At 39.0% G+C, this 25,731-nt stretch overlaps 1 protein-coding gene across 1 annotated transcript; it reads right to left on the bottom strand.

The window, feature by feature from the left end:
* Nucleotides 1-18,493: 18,493 nt before the first annotated feature.
* On the bottom strand, nt 18,494-22,854 carry LOC148080140 (zona pellucida sperm-binding protein 3-like). The gene is made up of 10 exons (XM_087792382.1): nt 22,513-22,854; nt 22,344-22,446; nt 22,154-22,272; nt 21,012-21,234; nt 20,756-20,933; nt 20,576-20,678; nt 20,294-20,385; nt 20,133-20,230; nt 18,672-18,758; nt 18,494-18,603 (listed from the first exon to the last, which is right to left on the bottom strand). The coding sequence occupies exons 1-10, from the start codon at nt 22,852-22,854 to the stop codon at nt 18,494-18,496; spliced, it is 1,455 nt and encodes a 484-aa protein (XP_087648508.1).
* Nucleotides 22,855-25,731: the final 2,877 nt, after the last annotated feature.

Genomic DNA, 25,731 nt, shown 5'->3' on the forward strand with positions numbered 1-25,731 from the left:
TGGTTGATGTGGGACAGTCGAAGGGTAAAGCAAAGGAGGAGGGTGCTGTTGCCAGGGAAACAACCGTGAATTTCCCTCAGGGAGAAGATGTTGCCTCTGATTGATGAACCAGTGTCTGTCTCTCTGTCTGTCGTAGACGCTTTTTTCTGCCAACACCATTAGTCAAAATGTATAGGATATAAAAAGTTTGTCATCAAGGATTTTTTTTTAACGAGTACGACAGTTGGTAATCTATTTGAAAAATAATTATAAAACTTTGATTTAGTGTATTAAAATCAACATTGTTGACTTCAGAATTTAAACATGCAATCGCACAAACAAAAATAGGTTCTAGATGTGTCGGCCAATTACAATCTAAGTTACCATCAAAACGTTTCTGAGACTCCTGTGTTGTTCTCAGTGTTGTCGTGACCTTTTAAGTATATATTTTATGGAGTTTTGTTTTGATTGTTTAAGCGCTTTGTGACCCTGGGCTGGAAAAGATCTCTACAAATATAAATTACTTACTCACTTACTTACTTCCCAATGTCATTTTTTTTTCTTATTTTTAGTTTTGCTGAAACTGTCACTTTTCAGATCGATAAGTAGTTAAAAAAGTTAGTCTGGTTAGGGCTTGTTTTGACTACCACTCTAACCCAACATTGTATTATTTCAAAAGTTGTACGACAAGCTCTGAATAAATTGTAGGGAGTTTTTCCCCAAAATATAAAACTAGATATATTCATGTTCTAAACACTGTATTAAACGTACAGAAATATTCAAATTATTTTACTTACTTGAATTACTGGCTTAGTCAAGAAATTGGAGGTTGTGTGACTTCTTGACATGAGGGCAGGACTCGTATACAAATATTGAATCAAATTGTGAGAACAAACAATATAATCCAATGATTTTTCCAATAGTTTTTCAATGTTTTTGTTATTATACAACATTGGGTCTTATAAGGTTTAATAGAACAACACAATATTTCGGAGTAGTAATGCTAAAAACAACAATAACGAGCTATGAGTATACGTTGACTTGAGTCATATGTCAAACTAGAAAAACCACAAAATGTATTTCTGAAGATGTTAGTTATTATGGAAAAAATGCTTGCATAGGTCATGTTCTGCCCCTCAAGGCCTAATGTATTGATCTTGATGCAGAGGAGGTTGTTGAAAAAAAGGAAAAAAAAGGAAAACGCTGCTGCTGGCATACCTTTCCATGAGTCCCTGAACACCCACACACTTGCAAACAAACACAGGCCAACACTCACACACAGATAAGAAGCTGCAGAAAGACTAAAATTGCAATGATAAAATAAATGTTAATTTAAAGGATATATTACCAAGTCATTTAAATTGTGTGGTGAGCCACATGGTGTGAGACATACTTTGACTAACTAGTTTAAGTTGGTAAATATTTGCTTTTTCATGTTTATCCACAAATACTACAATCAGTTAAAAAATATGACCTGTACGTTATTGTTTCGTGTATTTGTTACCAAGATTTCTCACATATCCATTGAAACAATGTTTATTTTTGTTATGTTTGTTTTGTTCTCTTCGTAAGCATATCGAACTATATATAAACCGTATATATATATATATACGGTATATATATATATATATATACATATATATATATGTGTGAATATAGATGGCATTCGACCTGGTATCTCTTCATCCGCTCATTAAAGTCTTGGATTCTCCATTTGTTGCTAAGGTGGCTCGTGAGTAGAGCTGGAGATCAACTGTGTGGGCGTCCACCAGAAAAACAACATAGTTTGAAAAAAGACGAATCAAAATGGAATCACAGTTCACGCAGACCGACATAAACCACATCCAGCTGTCAAACAGATGACAGACTTATGGTTCATTGTATTTACAGCAGACAATAGTGAAGATGAAAAAGGCTTTTAACCCAGTTGTTAAATGCACCGTTGGTTTAATGGGAAGGGTTTATGAACGTGTGAGGTAAAATGTCACTGCGGTCAATTTGGTTGATTGCGGTTTGATCACCTGAGTGTTTCCTAAATCACGAGGCCTACGTGATGGGGGGTGAATTAGAGATGGACCCTGTTGCCATGCAAGGCAGCGCTTCTGATTTCAGAGCGAATTCAGAAGTTGAATCTCGCATTGAAATTCTGCTTGTGAAGCACCCCGACTCAAATAAGCTGCTAACAAAAGCTGGGACTGGTATGATTCCATTAGTCATGTTCGATTGAATTACAAGCATTGTTTTGTACTTGTTGTCGAGAGAATAACAAACATTTATACCTCTTACTTGATCCTGGTTCTAGGTTGTTCATTTAAATCTGATCAGATTATTTCATAATTTCATTTTTTTAAGTGTTTTAGACTGGATTTGATGGGACAGCTCTTTCCACATTAATGAGTAACATAACAGAGCAATTTCATATTGAGTAGTTCTTATTTTAAAGCTGTAGCTGTCTTGTAAATTTAGTATTTTGCTCGTCTCAAAATAACTGTCATTTTCATTTTGAGGCTACATACCTCTCTTGAGGTAATAAAACACTACGTTTAACATATTTTTCTGAATACCTACGTCTTAAATAATTACCTGTGACCTCGGATGTCTAGAAAGACGCCTTTTGATTAAAATACATGTTTTATATATTGTTATTATTATTATTTACCAAGCAATAACAATTTAGGAAAGAATAGAATGACTGAAAAAATAATTGTGTTCCACTTGAATATCCTCCAAGCATGAGTAGGCAAGAGTTGAGTCCTTGAAATGACCAACCATTTTTATACTGAAGTGATGACGACAGCTAAACCTATCCTGTGACAGCGAGTTGAAGTTAATGTGTGCAGCACCTAAAACAAGTGACAACAGGAAGTCATTTTATTTCAAATATTACAAACTTTGTGATGTAATACAACCTGGATTTAATTCTCAATACTATAGTGTGTGTGTGTGAGACGTAACAGACCGGCTTTTTGCAATGAAAAGCTTGATTCTATCGTCTATCAGGGGATACATTTGCAGCACATGACACGATATTCTCCAGCCATTTATTTGATGTCTAAGTTGCTAGTATTGCTCTAGTAAGGGACTCCATCTTTGTGACAGTTGAATTCGTGACCTATGATCCACTCGGTTAGACTGGATACAGGAAAGACGTCTACATTGACCAAATCATCAGGATACTTAAGATAGTGGAGCACCGACTTTTGAACTGAGATTTCCTGAGAGGCAGATTTTCGTATGTATGTCCAGCCTTTGGGCCAAACACAATCATATAATATTATATTATTCTGGAGATTAAATCTTGTTTACCATAACCACGCCCACTCTGCTTTGATTGGTCATAGCATCAAGGTTTGTCACCACACGTTATAAATCCAGGAAGTCTCCACCTCCAAGGGACTTGTGTATAAATGATAACATCATAATGGGCTCTCGTAACCTCTCATTTGCCAAGATTTCGGGGGAAAAGTTGAATAGCCCTGCATGACGTTAGCTTGGCTGTTTAAGTGTTTCTAGTTGAAGATGCTTAATGTACTTCAAATACAGCTAATTCTTCTAGATACTTTAGACAGTTGTTCAAGCATCTAAACTATATCTTGTTACATATGCATCTCATTATATAAGACACATTGTAATATGAAACGCGCAACAACTTCTGGTGTGAGCAGACAGTTAGGTCGCCTTCTTCACAACACATTCCTTCAACTGGGAAAAATCTCTAAATTTATGAAAATGATGTCACAACGCGATCTGGAGTTTATAATCCATGTGTTTGTGTCTTCTCGTTTAGACTATTGTAACAGTTTATTTTCGTGTCTACACAAGAAGGAGCTGTCTCGCCTGCAATTGATACTAAGACTGCAGTGAGAATTCTGAGCCGCTCCAGTAGAAGAACTCACATTTCCCCGATCCTTAAAACTCTTCTCTGCTACCAGTTTCTTTCAGGATCAATTTTTAAATTATGGTTCTTACTCTCAGAACTATTCATGGTCAGGATCCTCCTTACATCACTGATCTGATCCAGACTTACACCCCAGCTCGGGCTCAGAGGTCTGTGGATCAGAATCTACTGATGGTTCCTGAACATGGTTCAGGACCAGAGGAGAGAAATCCTTCCAGGCTGTTGCTCCTAAGCTTTGTAACGATCTTCCTCTCTCTCTGTGTTTGATGGATCTACTGACTCCTTCAAGAAACATCTTGAGACATTTTTATTTGTGCAGGATTTCCCTGATATTCCTGTTTGTCTTATGTGTCTGGATCTTTTAAAGTATATATTTTAACTGTGTATTGTTTTTCGTTGTTTTTGGTTATCTTACTTACTTACTTACATTGTTTACATCAACATGAACCAATACTGGTTTACTTCCAGTAAACTAGTATTGGTTCAGTGCTCGTGAAAAGAGGAAAAATGTCATAACCTTGATCACACACAACAACTCTATGGCCAAAGATGCAGCGGCAAAATGAAGGAAAAGGAGGCTGGTCGTCCATCAGCACTAATTGCAACGAATATCTTATTCTCTTTCAGCAGGTCCATTAGATGCCTCTAAAATTAAGTCCACTCGTTCCCTGAAATAATGAAATCGATGTTCCTTCATCAACTTCCCCACTGCAACACAAAGTGCTTCCAAATACAGTAAAGGCTGTGTTTTATTCATGAGAAGCTGGTTCATTCAAGGCCAGCATCTCAGAGCCGTTAATGGACAGACCGCCCATCAGGACAGCCGGACCCGACCCACCGATCTGGACCCTTTGGATCGCGTTGTTCAAGTAGACACAGACGGGCACAAATAGTCATGGCTCTAGCTGAAAGATTGTTTTAATTTTTTTATTTCAAAATGGTGACAATACAAAGTTATTATGCAATGTGCCAGAAGTTAAAAATCAGTTTTAACATTTCTATTTTGGCTTGTATTAGTGTGGCTTAATTTTGGGTTTTTCATTTATAGTTAAAATGTAATACTTCTCTCATAGAGAAACCTCTGACATCCGTGTTGATATAATTAGGAACTTGTCCCAGTTGAGAGGCTGGATCACACCTTCAAGAGGAAACCATTCGAATCAGGACTCGATCATATTACACAATTTATATTTGTTGAATATTCTGTCACTGGCCCTGCTGTAACAGGAGGGCTTAATAGCAAGTGATATCAGGCTTGTTAGCTAGTTTTAGCAAAACTCATTTATACTCGTTTATTGCAAAAATATCTTCCTTTAACACTTTCTCCACCTCAAGATAAACATTGGTTTTCTTCACTTTCATTGATTCCCTGTAATTCCACATAAGTTTCCACAATATTTGTTGACATATTTTGTATAGAGAAGCCTTTAGAACGGCAAAGCTACTATACTTTAAACTTTTTTGGCTACAATATCAACATTGATTTGAGTTTATCTCATTTTTAAAATGATAATTTCATTTATTTTGCCAACTACCATAATTTTGGACTAAAAGGTGCACCAGATTATAAGACGTAATATAGATGACCTATTTTCATACATAAGGCACAATGATTAATAGCTTTTAGTTTGAAAACCTCTTAGTAAGCAGGTTTCTTAACAGGTGCCATTTTTTGGATCCTTATGCACACACCATTATATTATGTTCAAGCACAGTACCTATTACGTATTACTTGGCGAGGCTCTGTAATGCTCGACAATCACCCGGTGAAGCTTATAGCTTTCTAGCAAAGTAAGCAATACCTGAATAATACCAAAGGTTCTCTCGAATTATTAGTAAACTCAATTCAATTTTATTCAAAGTGTCTTATCCTAACTAAGTTATCTCAAGAAACTTTACAGTTTAAGTAATACTATATTGGAAATTATGTATTTAAAAATCTGTAAAGATTTAGTCGTTTAACACAGTTAATACCCAATAAACATCTTTGCCTACACGCTGATGATGTCACTCAGTGTCTTTCATAGTTAAAACACATGACCAAAAACACAGCATGATTGTTATATAAATGTTTAATACAAATTAACTAAACCAAAGCTCAATAAAGGCTCTTTCAAGGCGATCAGTGAAAATTATGAAAAATAGTGTTTCTGGGTGTTATTTTATTTTTACAAAACAACTCTAAAGAGAGGAGCCATTCTCTTAGGAAATAACCCAACTAAGGGCATCAGGCTTGGTGTTTGTAATGTGGTGTGACTGGTCTTAAACCAGAGTTTAATCCTTGGGAATTTCAAGTCAAGAAATGCAGAAGCTATTCTTGCAAAAGAAAAACAACCTATTATTTTTTTTTTAATAGTGATCACTTTGTCAGCGAAGATCAATCTTTCCCCTACACACTCAAACACCGTCAAAACTCGTCCACCTATTAGAAGCCGCGTGAAGGTCGCGCATCGGTGTGTGAAAGTCATTGGCATGAGCCGTGGAGGTCAGCATCCTTTAGCTAATGGAGGTCTGTCTGGTAGCAGACATCAGGAGCGTCCTTCAGACCTGCTGCAGCAGCGATGCACCACCAGAGGCATCAATATTTCAGGCTGATGGGGTGACTCCCAGGTTATTGTTGTCTCCAGCACACACCACCACTCTGGCTGGGAAGAACCTCCCAACATCACGCTAGAGAAACATCCAGATGATTAAGATATTTTATTTGAAAATCATTTAATCTCACAAGACCCTTATATAGGAGGAGAGGATTTAAAGTATTCTTTAATCATACCATATGAGAAATAAAGTAATATTTTCTAAAATATTTGAATGAATATATATCTTATTTGTGCATATTAACGGTTAAATGTCAGTTTCAGAGATGAGTGCTGAAGTCGATCCGAGAGGGTTTATTCTTCCTGCAGCCTCGCTGGATGGAGATGACGGGAAAAGTCATTTACAGTCAGATGTCATGAGTTTAGTAATTCATTAAAGAGGTTTGATCTAATTCACCTCCATGATTGCATTTCTGGACTTCACAACCAGCACATCCACCAGCGACAGATTGTGGTTTTAGTTTTAAAGGAACACTGGTTGGATGCTGTTTTTTCCTCTCATGCTTTGGAGGAGTCTTCCAGGTTAATCAATGTAAATGTGTATTTGTGATGGACTGGCACAGAACCACAGAACACAAAATATGAATTTGTAGCTGGGTGTGAATATGAAATACAACAGTATACACACAAAACAACAAACTGGAGCCAATAAAGGGTAAAACCAGTGAAAAGAATTGAAGAAAGTAGACGACAAAGAAGTGGATTCAACCAGAACTATCTAAATAAATACAATTAATGAATGGATAATTATATAAAAAACGCAACTATTAATTTATTAACTAATTATTATCTCCTTAATAAATTCGTCCAAGATATTTTTTATTGTTGTTCTCGGATGTACTTTTTATTTCAATTCTATTTTCGGGGACATATGACGGTTAAAAACTGTGTCTACTAGCGGATGAAAATGTGCAGGTTTTGATCGTATTAGTTTCCTGATGTGATAGAAAGGATAGAAAGATCCAACAGCGCCCTCGTGAGGTACATATTTGAAGTCGCAAATACTATGAAGTTCGGTTAAATAATGCATTGATGCCTTACATAAACTCTCAATAATCACGTATTTGATTTCGATTTGAATTTTATTTTGTTAGTTTAGTCTTTGACGTGAATCAGATCGAGGCCATTTGTATTTTAAATCATAATTTGGCATGTTTTTCAACTCAAAAGGTGCTTGAACGAACAACACACATCATGATTTAAAAACTTGTAAAAAAGTACAAAAATGTTAGATTAATGTGGGTCTCCCTAATCTCCATATCATTTGTTTGTTGGATAAAGTGAACTCTTTTCTCTGTTGTTACTTGAGCTCTCTCACTCACTGACACACGCTGACCATTCGCAACATATTATTATTATTTTAACCTAAAAGTAAAATCAAAACGGACTAATCTTGTTTTATGAAGAATCTTTTTATTGATACTTGAAAAAAAAAATCTAATTACATTTTAAAAAATCTAATAAAAAAATAAAGCATTTTTTTTCTTGACATTTGACATTTGTTTTGTAAAATATGTTAAATTATTTATGTAATTATTTATACCTTATGCCTTGAATTCAATTTGATATAGAGTGTCCAATCATGAGACGGTTTTTAAATTATAATGTGATAAATGGATGGACAACAATTACTTGATTTAATGTGTTGACAGTTACACTCGGAGTATGTAATGCATTTAAAGTGGACACAAATCCACAATTTACAAGCCGCTATTCCTCGTCCAGCCAGCTGGTGTCAGTAGTGCGCCACTAAAACAGTGTGTACAAACAAGTTGTTCCTGAAGGAAGTGATCATGTATGAAAGGTAGATCATTTGTAAGATGTAAAAATCACCGAACCTCTTACTTCTACACGAGCCACTTTATACAAGGTTCGTCTATTTCGTATCAGGTAACCAAATACATCAACGTTGGACACAAACGTTTATAAGCTGAAAACATGGAATATTTTTTTGGCGCACATATTTTTTGCAAATGTGTGTTAAAAGAACGATTTAATTCCAAAGAACTTACCTCTAATAAATAAATGGATTAGTCGTAGTGGAGTCTGAAGCTCCACAATTGTTGTGTTGCGTGAGCTAGACTTCTATGTGGTCTTTGAGAACTATAAACTGCACATTCCTAACTTTTAGTGAGATATATAGGGAATCTGGTCCAGGTGTGTGAGGAGAAGCTGATACCTGTGAGAGGAATCCTCGGCTCGCTGTAGCTACCACTGTCAAAAACACTCTTTATTGGGAGTGATACGGAAGAGTAATGGCAAATAAATCTCCTGAAAGGCTGACAATGTGGAAAATCCAGTTTACTTTGCCTGTAACTTTCTGCCATGTTGTGGATTTATCCGGCAGGGAAAGATAGAGGACTTGAGCTGAGGATAAGCAGGAAGAGGGGATCATCAATGGATGGCGAGGAAGGACACATGGAGGGAAACCAGTCTCTGGGGATTGGAAACCAGGAGCATGGATCACAGAGAAAAACAGGATTTCGTCTCCGTATGAGGCAAAGTGGAACTAAAATAGAGGTGCTGACAGCTTCCTCTATCCAGAGGCGGTGTGAGCGCTTAGCCCGATAAGAGAAGGATTTATTTATTCAGGTTGATAGCACTGGCACTATTAGGATGATAAAAGACTATTTGTGTGACGTTTGTTCATCCACATTGAACGTGTCAATCAGGATTTGTGGCCAGGAGAAGCCAAGATGAACACATTAGCCCCCATGAAAGGCAGAGCCTCTTTGTTCCCGCACCTGAGAGCTGTGCGTCGAGCTACGACACCAGATAAAAGTCCAGATCAAACAGGGAATATTTTTTTGTCTGGGCGCTGGAATCTAAAGAGGGAATCAGCGGAAGTAGGAGCAGAGCGGGTCTTTTGTTGTGTTTGACGGGAAGGTGTTGGGTTCAAGACATCTGTTCCCCAGTCAGCCACTTCCGCGTAAGCATCCCCGATGTGTGCGATTCCCTGTGTGGGAGTTTGTTTGGGCCGCACGGGTTCTGTCTACCGTGTTGGTGCAGCTGCACCGCACCACAACAGAACCTGCTGAACGTGTGTCTTGGATGTATTTATGGTCATGATGCTTTGTGGCGAAAAAACCCCCCAAATAAACTATTATACATTAGTGAGGAATTCCCTCTTGGGTTGAAGATTGTCTCCACACAGGAGTTCTCCCTTAGTTGTTAATCCTGAACCCTTGAATATTGATTCAATATGGTACTATTGGTCTTTATTTACCTGGAACCGTCACTTCATTGATTGTAGGTTGTAAAAAGAGAGTCAAAGAGAAATACAAAGCTTTCCATATACCGGTCTTTTAACGTCGCTACCCTTACCTTAGATCACGGACAGTGGGTTGTAACAAACAAACAAGATCATTGACCCGTTGGCATGGACCCACGCACTGGCTCTTCTTAGCCCTATTCTACTCGACTCCACTCAACCCGGTTTGTGTGGCTTCTCCACCAGCATGGTACCTAGAAGCAGATACTATTTTTAGTACCTGCTCTGCTTTCGTTTGAGGCGAGCCAAGCCGAGCACTGAAAAGGTGACATCAGCTGACGGCCACGGATTGGACAGAAAATGACGTCACTGGGTCAACAGTGCAACTCCCAACGTTTAAACTAAACAATGAGAATTGAGTATGTTTATGCTCGTTGTTCTGTGGTGGCTCCAAGTTTCGTTAGGATTCTTTATGACTTTCCCACCGTGAGTATGTAGCCAAAGCGCTGGTGACACGACACAAAAGAATAGTGTCGTCCGAGCCACTAACCGAGTCACAATTCGACACAACCAAAGAAAAAAAGAAGATGAAAAGACAATCGACCACATTGTAAATGACTGTCTGCACAGTTAACAAAATCAATTTACATTTTTTAACTCAATGGAATGTTGCGAAATCAGTTTTCAAAGCGCGTGTAAATCACTAGATATAAATGATCTTTTCTTCAGAATCAGCCTTTGAAGTGGTTAGCATCTCCCACCAGTATTGTCGCGCTGTCACACGAGGGGGAAAAACTCCAGCTAGGAGCCGAATCACTCAAAAGAATTGAGCCTCATTGTGACAACGATCATAAATGACAACGTAATGAATGGTTTGAGGGGCGGAGGGCGCTGGTTAACAGCGCACAACAGCGAAGAACCACCGAGGTGACAAACTGATTTACAGATTTTAATATCTTTGCAGTGTGAGCATGTGCGGCGACTCATCTTCCCCATCAAATCACTTTTTTAATATGGACGTCAACACATTCTTCCATTCAATACGTCGATAAATATCAACAAGTCTTATACTGTCACTGTGTCTTCATTATGTGCTTATGTATTGTTAGTACAGTCATTCATGTCAGGACGCTTTGCTAAGATAAAGCTAACGTTAGCACGCCACAGAAAGTGTTTGGAACTATCCTGGTCTTCAGATATGAAGTCCTGCTCCAACGCTACTGGAAATGTACCTTTACTCAGTCTCACTTCATCCATGAGAAAATATTTGGGTTGTTTGTAATGCAGGCTTTAAATACACTAGCTATTGTAGTGTAAGATGAACATCGGGCTCATAGTAAAGAAGGCCCAGAAGCGGATGTACTTCCTGAGTCAGTAGATGGAAGTCCACCTTCCACGTACGATGCTGGTGCAGTTTTACACTGCCATTGTGGAGTCCATGTTCACCTCCTCCATCACCGTGTGGAACTCTGCTGCAACAGCTACGGACAAGAACCGACTGCAGTGGATTATTTGTTCTGCTGAGAAGGTGATTGGCTGCCCTCTTCCATCTCTGCAGGAACTGTACGTCACCAGGACATCAAGACGTGCAGGCAGGATCGTAGCTGACCCCTCTCACCCGAGACACCCCCTGTTTCAACTTCTCCCATCTGGCAGGAGACTGAGATCAATACGGATCAGAACATCTCGGTTGAAGAATTCTATCTACCCATCTGCTGTCCGGATCATTAAAAAATTGTTTAATTAAATTGAATTTTCTTATTTTTTTAATTATTATTAGTTTTTTCTCATTATGTATATGTGATGTTATGTTGCCACCATAAAAAAGCGACAGCAATAAAAACTATTATATATATTTATATACAGTATATATATATCATTTATCTTGGGAGGTAGATTATACTGTACAATGCCTGTTTTAGTGTGATTTAAGACAGACATCTACTCCTTTTTAGTGTAGTTTCATCAAGAACACACACAATGTCGCCATAAACACAGCATAATGATGAGTATTCATGTATTAATGTAATAATCTTCATTTACATGTTCCAGATGAATCTTTTCTCTCTGACATAGTACTGCAGACGGCTCCACTCAATTTTGCAGGAGCCAAGGTCTCGAGCAGGAATTGATTTTGACACAATTTTTTTTATTTATTAGCTCTTTTTTTGTCAGTTGGATAGCAATTTAACTTTTTTAATTTTAATTAAAAGAGCATGCTAAAATCATTCTGATATTAAACACCCTGTGATTTTAACTATAACATGTAGAGCACTCACCTAGTATACATTTATAATGCTTTTATCACAAGATAACATGTTCTGTTATGCTTTGTTTTTTAAGAGAAACATTAAAATAGTTTGTGGGATATATATACAGGTAGCTGGTTTTACTTTGTTATTCAGTAAAAAAAATAAATATAAATGAATATTTAAAGTGTACACTGATCCATTAGTTTTCCCCAATGATTTTCAATAAAAAAAAAGAATAATAAGCAAATTATCTTTTTTTGATTGACCAATAAATAAAGAAACACAGCGACCTCCATATATAGATATCTTTTCATTCCTTGTTTATTCATGAAAAACACGTATATTGCATTTTCTTTTCATAACACCATGTATAGCAGAAGCCATGAAGGACATCTGTGTCTGAGAATCAAACAAACGTTGAGTCGCATGGGGTCTCATGAGAGCAGTGGACTGGAACTCAAAACAAAGCTGACAATAGCTTCAAATGGAAAACAGCCGAGATCAGAGATCCCACATGAGGGATGTGAGGAGGTGCGGCGAGGCAGGAGTCAAGGTGTGTCGGCTCAGGTCAAGCCAACTCTTTCCTGTGCCCCTCCTCTGGGACGGACCCCCCGAGTCAGTTACAACAGGAAGAGACTGAAGGTCAAAGCACAGACGTATTGTCTTCCTGCATATGTCTGTCTTGGTTTCCTACCTTGACACAGCGGCACGTGAGAATGTGGCCACGGTTCCTATAATAAACGGACAAGTAAGGACTCTTGTTTGTTGTGAATTGTATATACTGCTGCGGGACGCGCTCGCGCCAGGACATCTGCGGCCGCCATCAATCCCGTTTCCATTTTCTCACCCTCATAAAAACACAGAGTGGACTTTGTTTTTGAAAAGGACGCGCCGAGTCCTCACGAGGAGATAAAGTGGTAAATTAAAGAGAAGACAGCTCAAGCTACTCACAAGTCCAACATCTATCTTTGCAGATAAGCCGCTCAGACAGACTCCGCCGGCGCCGGGAGCCGAGGAGACACACTCTGGTCCCTTCTGTGCCGCGATAAAGAAGACCTACACACATGTAATCAGCACATTATTGATAGTCTTAATGAGCAAAGCTCAGAGTCACTGAAGCTATTAGCCACGATAAAAGAGCCTTAATTGTTTTGTGTGTGCGTGGCGGCGCATGTGTGCGTGTGTGCAAAGAGCGGGCTAATTAAATCCATTTCCTTCGTTAGCAACTTTTTTCGCTGTAATTAAGAGGGTTAATTACGAGCGTGAGATCAGGTCAGGTGCGTGTTTTTCGTGCTCCAGAGATGTCTGCACTCGACCGGGCCGTCTCCGCGTCCACTTTGATGACTTCAATTACATCGTTTTGATTAATAAACTGATCAGCCGGCGCGTCGTGAAAGGAATGTTCCGTGTGATGACTTTACTGATGCAACAATGAGGATCCCTGGTGTTCCTGCTGACTCACGGTGTATTATATAAGTGCTTTGACTGTTCCAGGTCCAAGTACTTTTTCATGATCTCCATAAGTCTTCAGGAGAATCATCAAGACTTGTGGGTCATTTAAGAGCTTTCCAGCTCTTTATCCGTCATCATGTTTGAGTAATTTATGTCAATGTCCTGCAAGAAGATCCATGAACTCTGGTATCGGATTCTCTCTCAGATCCATCAGATCCATACATTCTGATCAATAGCCAAAAGCAACAAACTGACCCCCCCCCAAAAAAGGGTGATGTTTTTGTTTTTTTACCCTCCCGTTGCCCTTCACTTTCCATTTACATCCAAGATTCTTTGCATAGGAAAGTGAAAATATGTAACTTTAAACTCTGTTATAAAGCCAAAATGAGTCCAAACATTAGCTTTAAAAGTTGCTGTTAAATATAACTTTATCTTTTAAATAACATTTTACTTGAATTTTTTTTTTGTCATTTTATTTATTATCTTGTAAACAAAAAAATAATTTGATCTTTGATTAATATGATTTAAAAGTTTGTTAGTAAAACGTTTAACAATGTTATGAATAAACTATTTTCTGTCATCATTAATAGTCCTGAAGTTTATGAAAGTTAAATCTAGCAGAGCGCTGACGTCAAACACACTAAACGCTGCACTTACGCAGTCATTCTTTATTCCGCTAGTATTACACACAAATTCTATGTATTGTATTGATGCAGATTCCAATGATGAAGTCAACATTAACACCAACAAGAACATTTGTTATTGTTGACTTTCATTTATCAACTGAAAGTTTCTCTCGTCTCTACAGAACAGCAAAGTTAACTGTTTCGTTTTGTTTCATCTTTCTTTTTTCTACGATCTGCTCATATTCTTTGTAATGATGCTTCTCTACATACTTAATAAAGTTAGTGGTGTTGATCCTGTGGAGGGGTTTCTCCTCCAAACATCCTCACACAGCAACACGTCAGTTGTTTTATTTTTTTTTTAATATTGATACAGTGCTATTGAATATCGATACAGTATTTGTAATAAAATTATAGAGATAATTAGAACACACAAGTTTACTAGTGCGTACTAATGTTGTAATATAGGACAAAACTGAGATCAAATAAACTCACAATTGTAATGATTTTTTTTACATTTAGCTCATTTGAACAGTGCGGTCTGTGGTCTTGCTCTTTGGTTCCCTCCATCCTATCAGTTCTCTAGAGGCCTTAGAGCATAATGGGCTGTGAATATTTTACAGCTACTTTCATGATCAGAGTGGCACGAGCGTTGGCAGTCTCCTCACAGTTACTCCACAGAGATCAATGTTGAAATCAATCTTCGACAAAATCAATGCTAATATTGATGCTATGAATGTTCTTCAACTTGAGTAAGATGGTCTTGACTAAAGACTCTCTGGTCTTGGTGGCGCCTTGGTCTTGAAAGCTTTGGTGACTCCTCTTGTTCGTCTTTATTCTTCAGTCTGAGTAGTGTCTCAATCTGGAAAGTGTTTTGTTTTGACTCACTCAGAGTCTTGAAACAAGACCAAGACAGAGTACTGTCTTGATATAAAAAAGACTTGGTCTGGTCTCAATACTCTCTGGACACTGTGATACTCTGATCTTGGACTTGATCTTGAAAAGTTTTACTCCCTTCTCTTTTTGTCTTGGCCTTGGTCTCAAACAGGAAAGTCTCGATTATGTCTAGGTCTGTCTTGGTCTTGTTCCAAGACCATCTAGTCTTTGGTAGTGTGATGATATCAAAAAGTCAAAAGTCTTGACTTGGTTCCGCCTCAGACTTGTTTCAAGACTCGGATCTTGCCCGTGCTTTGGTCTTCAACTTGATCTTGATCTGGAATAGTTTTGGTGTCTACTAATTTTGTCTTCAGATTCAGATTTTAGTAGTCTCCTGGCCTTGCTCTCAATATGGAAAGTTTTTGGTTTTGACTCTGTCTTGGTCTTGTTTCAAGACTACAGTCTTGGTAGTGTCTTAATAAAGAAAAGTCGTCGTCTTGACTTACTCTGTACTTGTTTTTGTCTTAAGACTCTGTGGTCTTGGTATTGCTTGGATCTTGTACTTGATCTGGAAAAGTTTTGCTGTCTGCTCATTTTTGTCTTGGTCTTAAGATTCTCTGGTCTTGCCCTTGGTCTAAACTTCCAAAATCTTGGTTATGTCTCGCTCCGTCTTGGTCTTGTCTGGAGACGCTCCGGTCTTGGTAGTGAGTTGAAAGAGTCTCTACATGGTCTCTTTACTTGACCAGCTTATTAGTCTCCGGCCTTGATAGTGGCTTGGTCTCGCCTGAGGTCGTCTTGTCGGTCTTCTTGTCGTTACCAATGTTGAAGCCAGAAAAAAAAGCCTTTTCTGCTCTCCAACTGTTTGACTCTGGTGTTTGATTGTGTTCCGCCTTGTTGCTGTGTCGTGTCCTGCTGGTGCATCATTAGCTTTGGCCTCTTTATGAACCGTAATGCAGGTGGACAGTGTGGTGCGTGTAGGAGGGAGCTGGTAGGGGGGTCGGCATCACTCTGACAGTAAAGCAGCACAGCCGTCAGCACCGCAAGCAGAGAACAAACAGGCCATTAAATCTGGCTTTCACATATTACTGTGAAAAAGCTCCTCTCCTACTTTTATGGGCTTTTTAATTATGTCTATTCCTCTTCTGGGTTTGTGAGCAACAGTTCATGATGAGCCCCATTTCACCAACGCACCGCCAGGGGCCCTCAGCTAAAGGGAGGGGGGCGAATTAAAGTAGGTAAAATATGACTATTGTAAGCACGGGTGGTTTTAGCTCGCGGCAGGAAGTCACTGCCACAGTGTTTACAGCCATTTTTCTCTTTTCTCTTTGGCGAAAATCTTACTCTGCATCTGCATGAGTGGAGATCAGAGCCAACCGTCGGTAAAATTAACTACACAAATCATCCTGGCGTGAACTTAAACCACCTCGCCCCGTTAGAATTTACACCCCAATTCCAGCCTGGACGGGGCTTTAAAGCACAGTGATTGATAAAAACAATAAAAGGCGGTAATGTCAGCTCAGAGCAGAGATTTTATAATCTGGTCATTCTCTGCAGGCAGCAAGTGAACCTTTGTTAAGAGCCAATTTGACCTGGTTGACCAGACAGAGGCTTCCGGAGCGACACGGAGGATGACATCAATAGGTTTATTAGCTCTGGAAGCTGCAGCAAGTATAGGACCAATTTAAAAATGGCACGTTCGATGCTTTTAAGATCAGAAAAAAAACAGTGTTAAGAACAAACACTTGAAATAACCTCAGCAGTTTTGTGACTAATAAAAAATCTAGTTTTTTCTATTAAAGTCTATGAAAGAGTCTTCGGGTTCAGAAAGGTTTCAATTGCAATTTTGTTATAATAAAACAGTTATTTCTTTTTAGTTTTTATTTTATTTGTTTTGATGCTTGTTGTGGATTTTATTTCCTTCACAATCTATTTTTTGAAATTTGAAAACATTAGACTAAATTTATCTCATAGAAAACATTTGTTTTTTGTTATTCAAACACCAGAGTCAGTCAGGAAGATTTATTTTTCAGCAGATGGTGCACGAAACCTATGTTGAACATTCTCTTCTGACCTTACTATTTCTGAATTCCTAGCAAAACTTATCTCACCTGTGGAGTCAAAAATAGAATGGGAATGGATGGATAACAATCTTTAAACAGTGTACTTGTTTTCTAGCTGTTGAAAACAGACTGAGTAAAAAAGGATTAAAAAGGGAGCTGTGTGGAGCACAGTTTAGCACAACTCATGAGCCATAGTGGCAAATGTTACAGTGCGCATGGAGACAGCCTTACTTAAGGAACTCTGAAACTATAAAACTGGAATGTCTTGATAGTCTTCTAACTGTTTTAAAAGAATACATTTGAAATTAAATAACTTTAAAAGTCACTGAAAAATTACCTATCAACATCACTCACTTGTAACATGAAATATAAGCTGAGATTTCTGAAAATCAGATGAAATGGAAATTTTGTCATTTAAGGACAGACTGAATAAAGCTTTTAATGTTTATCAAAGGGCATCTAATGTGTTGATAGAAGTATGTCTTAAATAGATCTTGGACCTCTATTGTACTCATCAGTATGTGTCCATTTATACAAAACTCTCTTTTCATCGACATATTTACATTAGAAAATGTGTTTAAGCCCCGCCCACTGAACACTTTTTTGGAGATTAAATAAAGTACCACACCCACTCTGCTGTGATTGGTCTAACATCAAAGTTCGTCATCGAGCGACATCGATCCCCAGAGTCTCCACCTCCAAGGGACTTGTTGTATAAACACATTGTGGCGTGAATACAGCTGGCTGGAGGAGTGAAGCCATTATTACATCATAATGGGCTTTACTCCTGTAACCTCTCATTCGCTGAGATTTCAGTTGAGGGAGAACTTTAAAAAAGGATTGACTTCAAAACTTCAAGAGAGTTGGATTTTGACATTAGCTGCCCTTAGCATTTTCTTTAAAAATTACAATTTGCTTTCATATTTCAGCCAAATAACGAATCTCCCTGGAAGAGTTGGAGCTCCAAGTGAACTCCATGTTATCAATGTGTTCTGTAATCTGCTTGACAGAGCCAGGAAGCCATAAGTAATACGTTTTATGACACAAGCTGCCGGCTAAAATAAATCTGATCAAAGTCCATTATTGGCCTGAAAGGGAGGAATAAACCGACCATGTTGGACATGAGATTCAACTATCTCTGGGTCTCTTGGTGCAAATATAAGCAGAGCATCCCGACCCTCCCCCTGAGATGATAGCATGAGAAGCTTAGTCATGGATGGACGGACAAACATCAAGACATCCCGATAAGAAGAGTTGATAGTGAGCTAGTCTTCCATCATGGAGGCATTAAAAAGGGACAGAGCAGACTGACTTAAACCACATTAATGGATAAAATATAGAACTGAGGACTTGACTCAAGCTTTTCGTCCGATAAAGGGAGCACTCGTGGATTGTTTTCTCTTCATGCGTTAGAGAAAAACATGATTTAGGATGGGATTTATTTCATCAACGCCCTCGTAGAAATGCTCTGGACAGGTTAATGTGTTTAGAGCTCAGTCAGGGAGCACACAAGTCTTTGAGTTATAAATCTTTTATTTCTTTCCGTCAGGTAAGAGCCTGTCCAGGTGCTTTGTGCACTCGTCTGTAAATGACAGCAGCCATGCACGCCAGCAGGCCCAGCAGCACCCCCGCACCCATCAGCGCCACCGACTGACCTGAGGAGGGTAAGAGCTTCGGTCTGTCACTCAGCATCAGCAGATATGAGGTGTGTGTGGCGTCAGACCTGCAGCACCGCGTCCAGGCTCGGGCTGAGCAGCCACTGGCCGGGGAGGAAGCGCCTCCCGCGACGCCGACCCCTCCCACCACGGACCTTGAACGAAAACATGTTTGGACTGATGAGACGGAAAATGAATCCACAAATTCCTGACATGACTGACTGGTGAATTAGAGGGATTAACTCAGAATCAATCCCCCATAGATGCCAGAGCAGCACGGCTGCCAAGATAAAGTTTGAAAGTTCTGAGAAATCCTTGTTTTTCTTTTTTTCTGTTTGATTGAATAAACATTCAAATTCTGCCGTTTCCACAGATGGAGATAAAATGTACCGCAGGAAAACATTTGCAGAAAGATAGAACATCAGGTTCTTTCTTCACAAACAGTGCTTTTTGTGTTCAGAGTAAAACAATATGTTAAAATATATTATAAAGTCTTTTTTTTTTGTTTTTAACACATTTTAACACTCTTAGTGATTCCGGATACAAGAGTTTTTATCTTGATCTTATTGAAGATGACTCTGGTTGTGATGTCAACACATAATGGCTTCACAGACAGGAGTAACATGTTCAGTGTTTAAGATTTAACAACACACTTCAACTTTTGGTGTTTTCTTTTACTTTTTGATAAAAATCTTGTATTATTTGTTTTACCGTCTTGACGTATAATACGGGCATGAATTCTTCTCAAGGGGGACAAATAGCCCCGGGCCACACTTGAAGGACATAAGGATGGAGAATTCTTTTTTATTAAGATTTATTTAGTCTTTTTTGCGTTTAATTGCATTCCTTAAGATTGATCTGGTTATTAGAAATGGGTTGATGAGGTTTCAAGAAACAGTCTCTATTTTCAAAGACCACTAGATGGCACTCTGTTCTAAAATCTTTGGCTATGAATCACTCATTTCATTAAAAATGCAATTTATTTTAACCAAGAGCGCCACCTACTGATCTCTGAAAATGGTGATGCAGAATCCTTTATTAACAAACTCATTACCAAAGTAGAGAAACTTTAAACATAAATTGTGATTTTCTACTGGGGAGAAATCACCTCTCTAAGATTTTATTTTAAAGATAGGAATCCAAGTTCCGAGTTTTACTGGTTGGTAGTAAAAAAAAAGACATGCTTTATGAATCCATTACTAAATCAAAAGTTTAAATATAATATACATTTATACTGTTCCTTTTTTTCCATCATGCATTTATGTTCAATCTTTAACAACCTAATTGTCCCCCTGTGGGACAAATTAGGGAATACATTATAATGTTGATGTTCGTCTCAGATTAAATAATAAAGCAGAACCTTTAAAATAATCCAACATTAAAACTGCAATAGTAAAAGTTACTTTAACAAGTGTTGTACGATTGTCATTTCAGGACAATGAGTCCATCAGGTTCTTTAGACTAGTTTCCGTTACAATACCCACGAGCGTCCAAAATCTCCCTTCTGCTTCCTCTGTTGTCAACAGTACCAGGATCTGCTGCTGCGACGCCGCGCCTCCGTCTCTGCCCGCTACAGCTGCTCTCACAGCAGCTACACACTTTGTTGTCTCCACCTGATGCCACCCATCTGTGCACACAAACATCCCATGAGTGTTGCCGCTTCCTGTTCCTACACACCGTGGTGACATACCTGCTCGCCTCGGACAAGTAGGAGCAGGCTTTGTGTCGCGGGTCCACCGACGTGGACACAGTCGTCGCCTTCAGGTGACACGTCATGTAGAGCTGAGGATAAGAAGAAGGTCTAGTGTGTTATTGGCGTGTTGAGCTGCAGGCTCTTCCAGCATAACTTTATATTCGAGTTCAATCAGTTAAGGATGAGGTCAGTCGACTGACTTGGTTGTTCAGCCTCAAAACAGAGGCTGAGGTCAAATTATTGGCTCCATCTTGATGGCAGTGAACCAAAGCAACTCACCGTCGTCCTGTGATCCCGATGGAACTGGAACGCTTTGAGCTGGAGATGAAGTTTATCTTCTTGGTTTCGTGGCAGGAAGTAGGACTTGGCATCACCTAAACACCTTGAACACATCAGCAGAGAGAATGTGACGTAAGATATTCCATAGATCTGGATGAATTTTCTTTTTTTCCTTCTAACCCATGGTTGCTGATGAAGTGATGTTGGGGTTGAGTATTGGGATTGCGGTCCATGGTCCCCACACAGCTGTCCACGTAGATCCTCAGAGGAGCGTGGTGTCTCTGGAGAACAGACGCCTGGATGTGCATCGCGTCGTTCAGGAAGTACGTGTTGGAAGGTCTCTGCAGCTGCCAGTCGTCTGACGGAACAGAAGAGTCTTGAGTGGAACCATCATGTTTTTCATTGAGGATACGTGAGCGTCAGGTATGTTCCTCACCCGCCATGAGGTGCAACGAGAAGTTCAGACGTTGGACCGCCGACAGCGAGGAAGCCGACGGGGTCCACGCCGGCTTGACGGAGTCGCTGCTGACAAAGTGTCTCCTCTGGTAGTGGCACTGGACCAGCACCTGGGCCGGGTTGGTCCTGAAGATGAAGGTGTTGCCGATGGGTGATGGAGAGTAGGTCAGAGTGAAGGAGTAGATGAGAACATCGTCGGTCATCTGGAGGAAATGGTGGAGAAGCGGAGAGTGAAAGTTCATGATGATCTAGAATAATATGGGTTTAACTTGGGCAGGGAGGCTGCATCTGACCAACCAGTTCAGTTTATGTGACCTTGTGAGCTTTAGACGCCTTCCTAGTACAAGTCCAAAGTTGACCAGAGACAAGTTCAGCTACAAGTTACAAGTTTAGATGAATAGAGACTGACGTGTCTTCCTTGAACCAGCAGACCTCCTCCCAGCCCAAAACAATAGACTATGTTTTTAATATCTGATCCTCGCATGATGAGTTTGACAATCTACAGATGGACAACATGGAAGAGGAATGTTGATGCTGCTCCTCCGTGCAAGAAGGTCTGGGGTTTAAACAAAGGACACCACATGTTGAGAAGAAACTGTCAGTCTTAATACTTAGAAGTAGGTAGAGGCTCTGACTGTGCGATCAAACCCAACACAATTTTTTTTGGGTGAAGCTTGTCATGCTACCCGTCCTTGGTTTCTGATGTAAAAATGACACCGCTGAAGCTATATCTAGGTCACTCTGCTGACAGGTCCAAATTTAGAGGAAATTCAAAATGGTGGATCTGAGAGGCAAAATTGAAATCCTTAAAGTAAACACTAAAAAAAAAAATGAGTTAGATTAATAAATCTGGACTGTCTCTCTGATGATATATACTATATAACACATTTCTTTTTTTCATGCGCACAACTTGACAACATGAAGAAAAAACAAAATTATTAGATTATTAGTTCAATTTAAACATTAAATATAACATTCATTTCCATCAAAGACAGGAACTATGTTGTCCTGAGATGTAAAATTAATGTTTTATTGCAGATCCATTGAGGAGCATTATTTCAATGTTGATCTTATAAATGTAGATAAGAAATCGACTAAACTAAAAGAAAAAAATAAAAGAACCGTCATGGTGCTGCCACACTCCTGCAGTTCTGTCTGGAAGTGCAGGACTTGGTCAGAGACCTCCTTGGCACCGCAGCCCCCGAGCGTCAGTTCACCAGGACGGATCATCAGATTGTTCCCTGAGAACAGAGTCAAAGTTATTCTACAGAATGAGTCCAATAGTTGCCTCCAATTAATAATGACTTCTCACCAAAAAAGTTGCGTTTGACCTCCACGTTGACCTCTCCCTCTCCACAGCGTACAGCCATGACATCAGCAGGAACGGGAAGTGAAGGCTGGAACGTCTTCACAGCCTAGAAAAAACAAAACAGGGGCTTGAGGTCAGGAACATCTTAAAGGAGCCACTTCAAGGAGAAAACCTTAGATTGTTGAGTCATGGGTGGATTCAGGTTCGGGCCCTGAACTAAATTAATCTTCCCAGCTGGTCCTCTGTGCTCCAGATCTTCAGCAGAAGGTTCCAGTAGACTCTTGAACTTCTGCTCCGGCGTCTTCGGTGGCTCCACTTGTTTCTTGAGCTGGAACTTTCGGAGTCTGACGCTTGAACGGAAGTGGTGAGAGCTGTTGTGCTGGTCCATCTCCTGCTGCCCGAGTGGGCCAGAACTCAGATGGTCTTTGTGGACCTCACCCTTAGTTCGATCAAGGTTGAGGGCCACAGCACACGACACCACAAGCACCAACCGGAGCAGGACTCTGGTCTCCATCACAACATTCAGATGAATATCAAACCAGAGGCCGTTGGAGAGGAAGCTTCTTCCTGCTGCTGTGTGTCACGGAGAGAAGTCTTCAGTGACTACGCCCACCGCTGATGACTTGATTGACCTCCAGCTTGTATGAATCCTCCAGGTGAGGAGTTTCATTTAGGTTCTTATGCCTCAAATCAAATCGTTCAAAAGAGAAACTTAAGAAGGTTGCACTGTTGTGTTCTCAGTATTATCTTGATCTTTAAAGTATGTACTTTTTTGAGTATTGTTTTGATTGTTTAAGCGCTTTGTGACCCTGGTCTCGAAAAGCGCTATATAAATAAATATTACTTACTTACTTACTTACATCTGATCAATAGAAAATTAATCAAATACTTTTGTCACTTTAAAAGAAAACAAACAAACTCTAAATTGTCAAGTTAATGCAAAAAAAAAAGCATCATGCTATTATACTAGAAATAAGCCTAAACTACATTCAATTATTAATCATCTCATTTAAATTTTGTGAGCGAATTATTACCAGAAAAAATGATGTTTTCCCACATTAGACATAAATCTCTACTTGATTGTGATTGTGTGTAATTTTACAAGCCAGTAAAAGAAAATATTTTAAGGCCTTTTATTTGTCTTTTTCACTTAAATTTAAAAAAAATGTGATTGAATTTTAACAGAATTTATAATATAACATATATTGGTAAATTTCACATCATAATAACTGCAGCTAGCAGCGTTATCGACTATCTAAAATAGCAAGTACAAAAAAATAAAATGGCTCCTGCCAGGGTTTGAGTGATTATGGAAGGGGATCATGTAATGTGAGACGGCCCTGTTTTGCTTTTAAAAAAGAAATTATAATTGAAAAAAAACCCAATATCAACGGTGACAGTCAGTAAAATACATAAAACACAATAAACAAAAACATGTTGAAGTTTTTAATTTTAAATAAATTCCAGGTTATAATTCCTTCCAGGATTTGGCTGATGTTCCATTTTATTGATGAAAATTACAACAAAAAAAAGAAGGATATTTGACATTGAAACAATTTTTTTAATTAAAATCACTTAAAGTATTAGTTTGTGATTATTTGAAATAAGTGTAGACACTTTTTCCGGAATAGATTTGATCGAATGAACCAAAAAAATGGTTTGGTAATGAAACTAAAAAAGAGAATCCGACACCTCTGCCATGTTGGATCATTGGTCCCCCGAGGCTCACAAATGAATCTCCCATCAGAGTTTAAACAGCATCTTTTTGGGCAGCAGGTCACCACGGGAGGGAGTCTGGTGAAAAACTGGAACATGTCCACCCACTGCTGTGACATTTAGTGTTTGAAGATCAACCAGCATATTAATAATTGTTGTAAATGTTCTAAAATGGAGAAAACAATCGTTCTCCACCATCAGCTGGTTAGTCAGTGTTGACTTCCATTTGGATCAAACCTAATCGTTGTCGTTGTACACTGACATCTTAGCTGTTAGCTTCCCGGTAAAACAACCTTGTTTAAATTATAATGAGATTTTTTTTAAGGAACTTCTGTTTCCGAGTCTAAATGAGTTACAATCAGATGCAGACAGCAGGATTCTCGCAGCCCCCGACCGAGGGGCTGCTGTTGTCAGGAACTGGCTTTTATCTTCCACTGATCACTGTCAAAAGAGAGTTGTGTGTCTGTGTGGGTCTGTGTGCGAGTGTTGTCTCACTAGAGTGGGCTCAGTCCACGGCTGCCAGTCAGACCCCCTCTGCTGTCTGTTTCTAACTTGGTTAGTTGCCACTAATTTGGCCCCCAGGGGGCCCTAATGTCTCCCCCTGGAGGCTTCTGAAAGGCTGCTTCCACCTCCAAACAGTGGCACATGCTCTCCGCCATCATATCCTGTTCCCAATAATCCACATATATTACAAGACTAGGCTATAAAGTGATGCTTTTTCTGGAACAAAACTGAGGAATTACGGGAAATGAAACAATTGCTTCACGCTAAACATAGACTATGAGAAAAAAAAAATGGCATTAATTTAATTAATAAAATGTCAAATCCCTATAGATTATATTTAAGTTAAAATATATTGAAAGATGATTAACTTCAACGGCAAGTTATATAAGATGTTCCTAATAATGATTTAATATTTCTATCTTGTTTTAAAAAAAGAATAATCCGAAAATCTTTTATATCATTTTCAATTGATGTTTGACAGGTTTGTCCAGTTCCTTCCATTTTCCACTGAACTGTGCAACAGATCATTACAAAACAGGGACACAAAATGAAGTTAAAAAAAAAAAATCTGAAGACAAGATGATACATTATTTTATGGAAAAACAAAACCCATAAAAACAGAATAAAAAGCCTTTTGTTTAGACACGATATGTTTTCTCTCCGGCAGATGGGTGATATTCAATGAGGGTGCCACAGATGCCGCTTTTTTTTTACACACACACCCACACACACACACACACACACACACACACACACACACACACACACACACACACACACACACACACACACACACACCATACACCCTGTCACTTTGTGCTGACAGCACAAAGTCACGGCTGCGCTGCAGAGCACAGATTACAGTTGTGGAAGCTCATTAAAAACATGTTGCAGTAGATAAATAAGCGGCGCCTGCTGTTGCGGTGGGCGAGCCGTGCTAAATATCAGCAGGTTTCTGTGAGTGGATGTGTCGGACAAAAGAGCCACTGACACTGCCACGTCTCCTGGAAAGCTTTTAAAGGTTATTTCTTAGGAAAAAAGATCATAATTGTTCAATCCTGAGCTTTGTGGAAATAAACAGATTGATAATGACAACGAAAATAAAACATTTGTCATTTAACAGGACAATGAATGTTGTATATTAGCTAGAAATCACAAGTTCATTTGTTCA

Source organism: Callionymus lyra, chromosome 5 (assembly GCF_982586985.1).
Source record: "Callionymus lyra chromosome 5, fCalLyr1.hap1.1, whole genome shotgun sequence".
Lineage (NCBI taxonomy): Eukaryota > Metazoa > Chordata > Actinopteri > Syngnathiformes > Callionymidae > Callionymus > Callionymus lyra.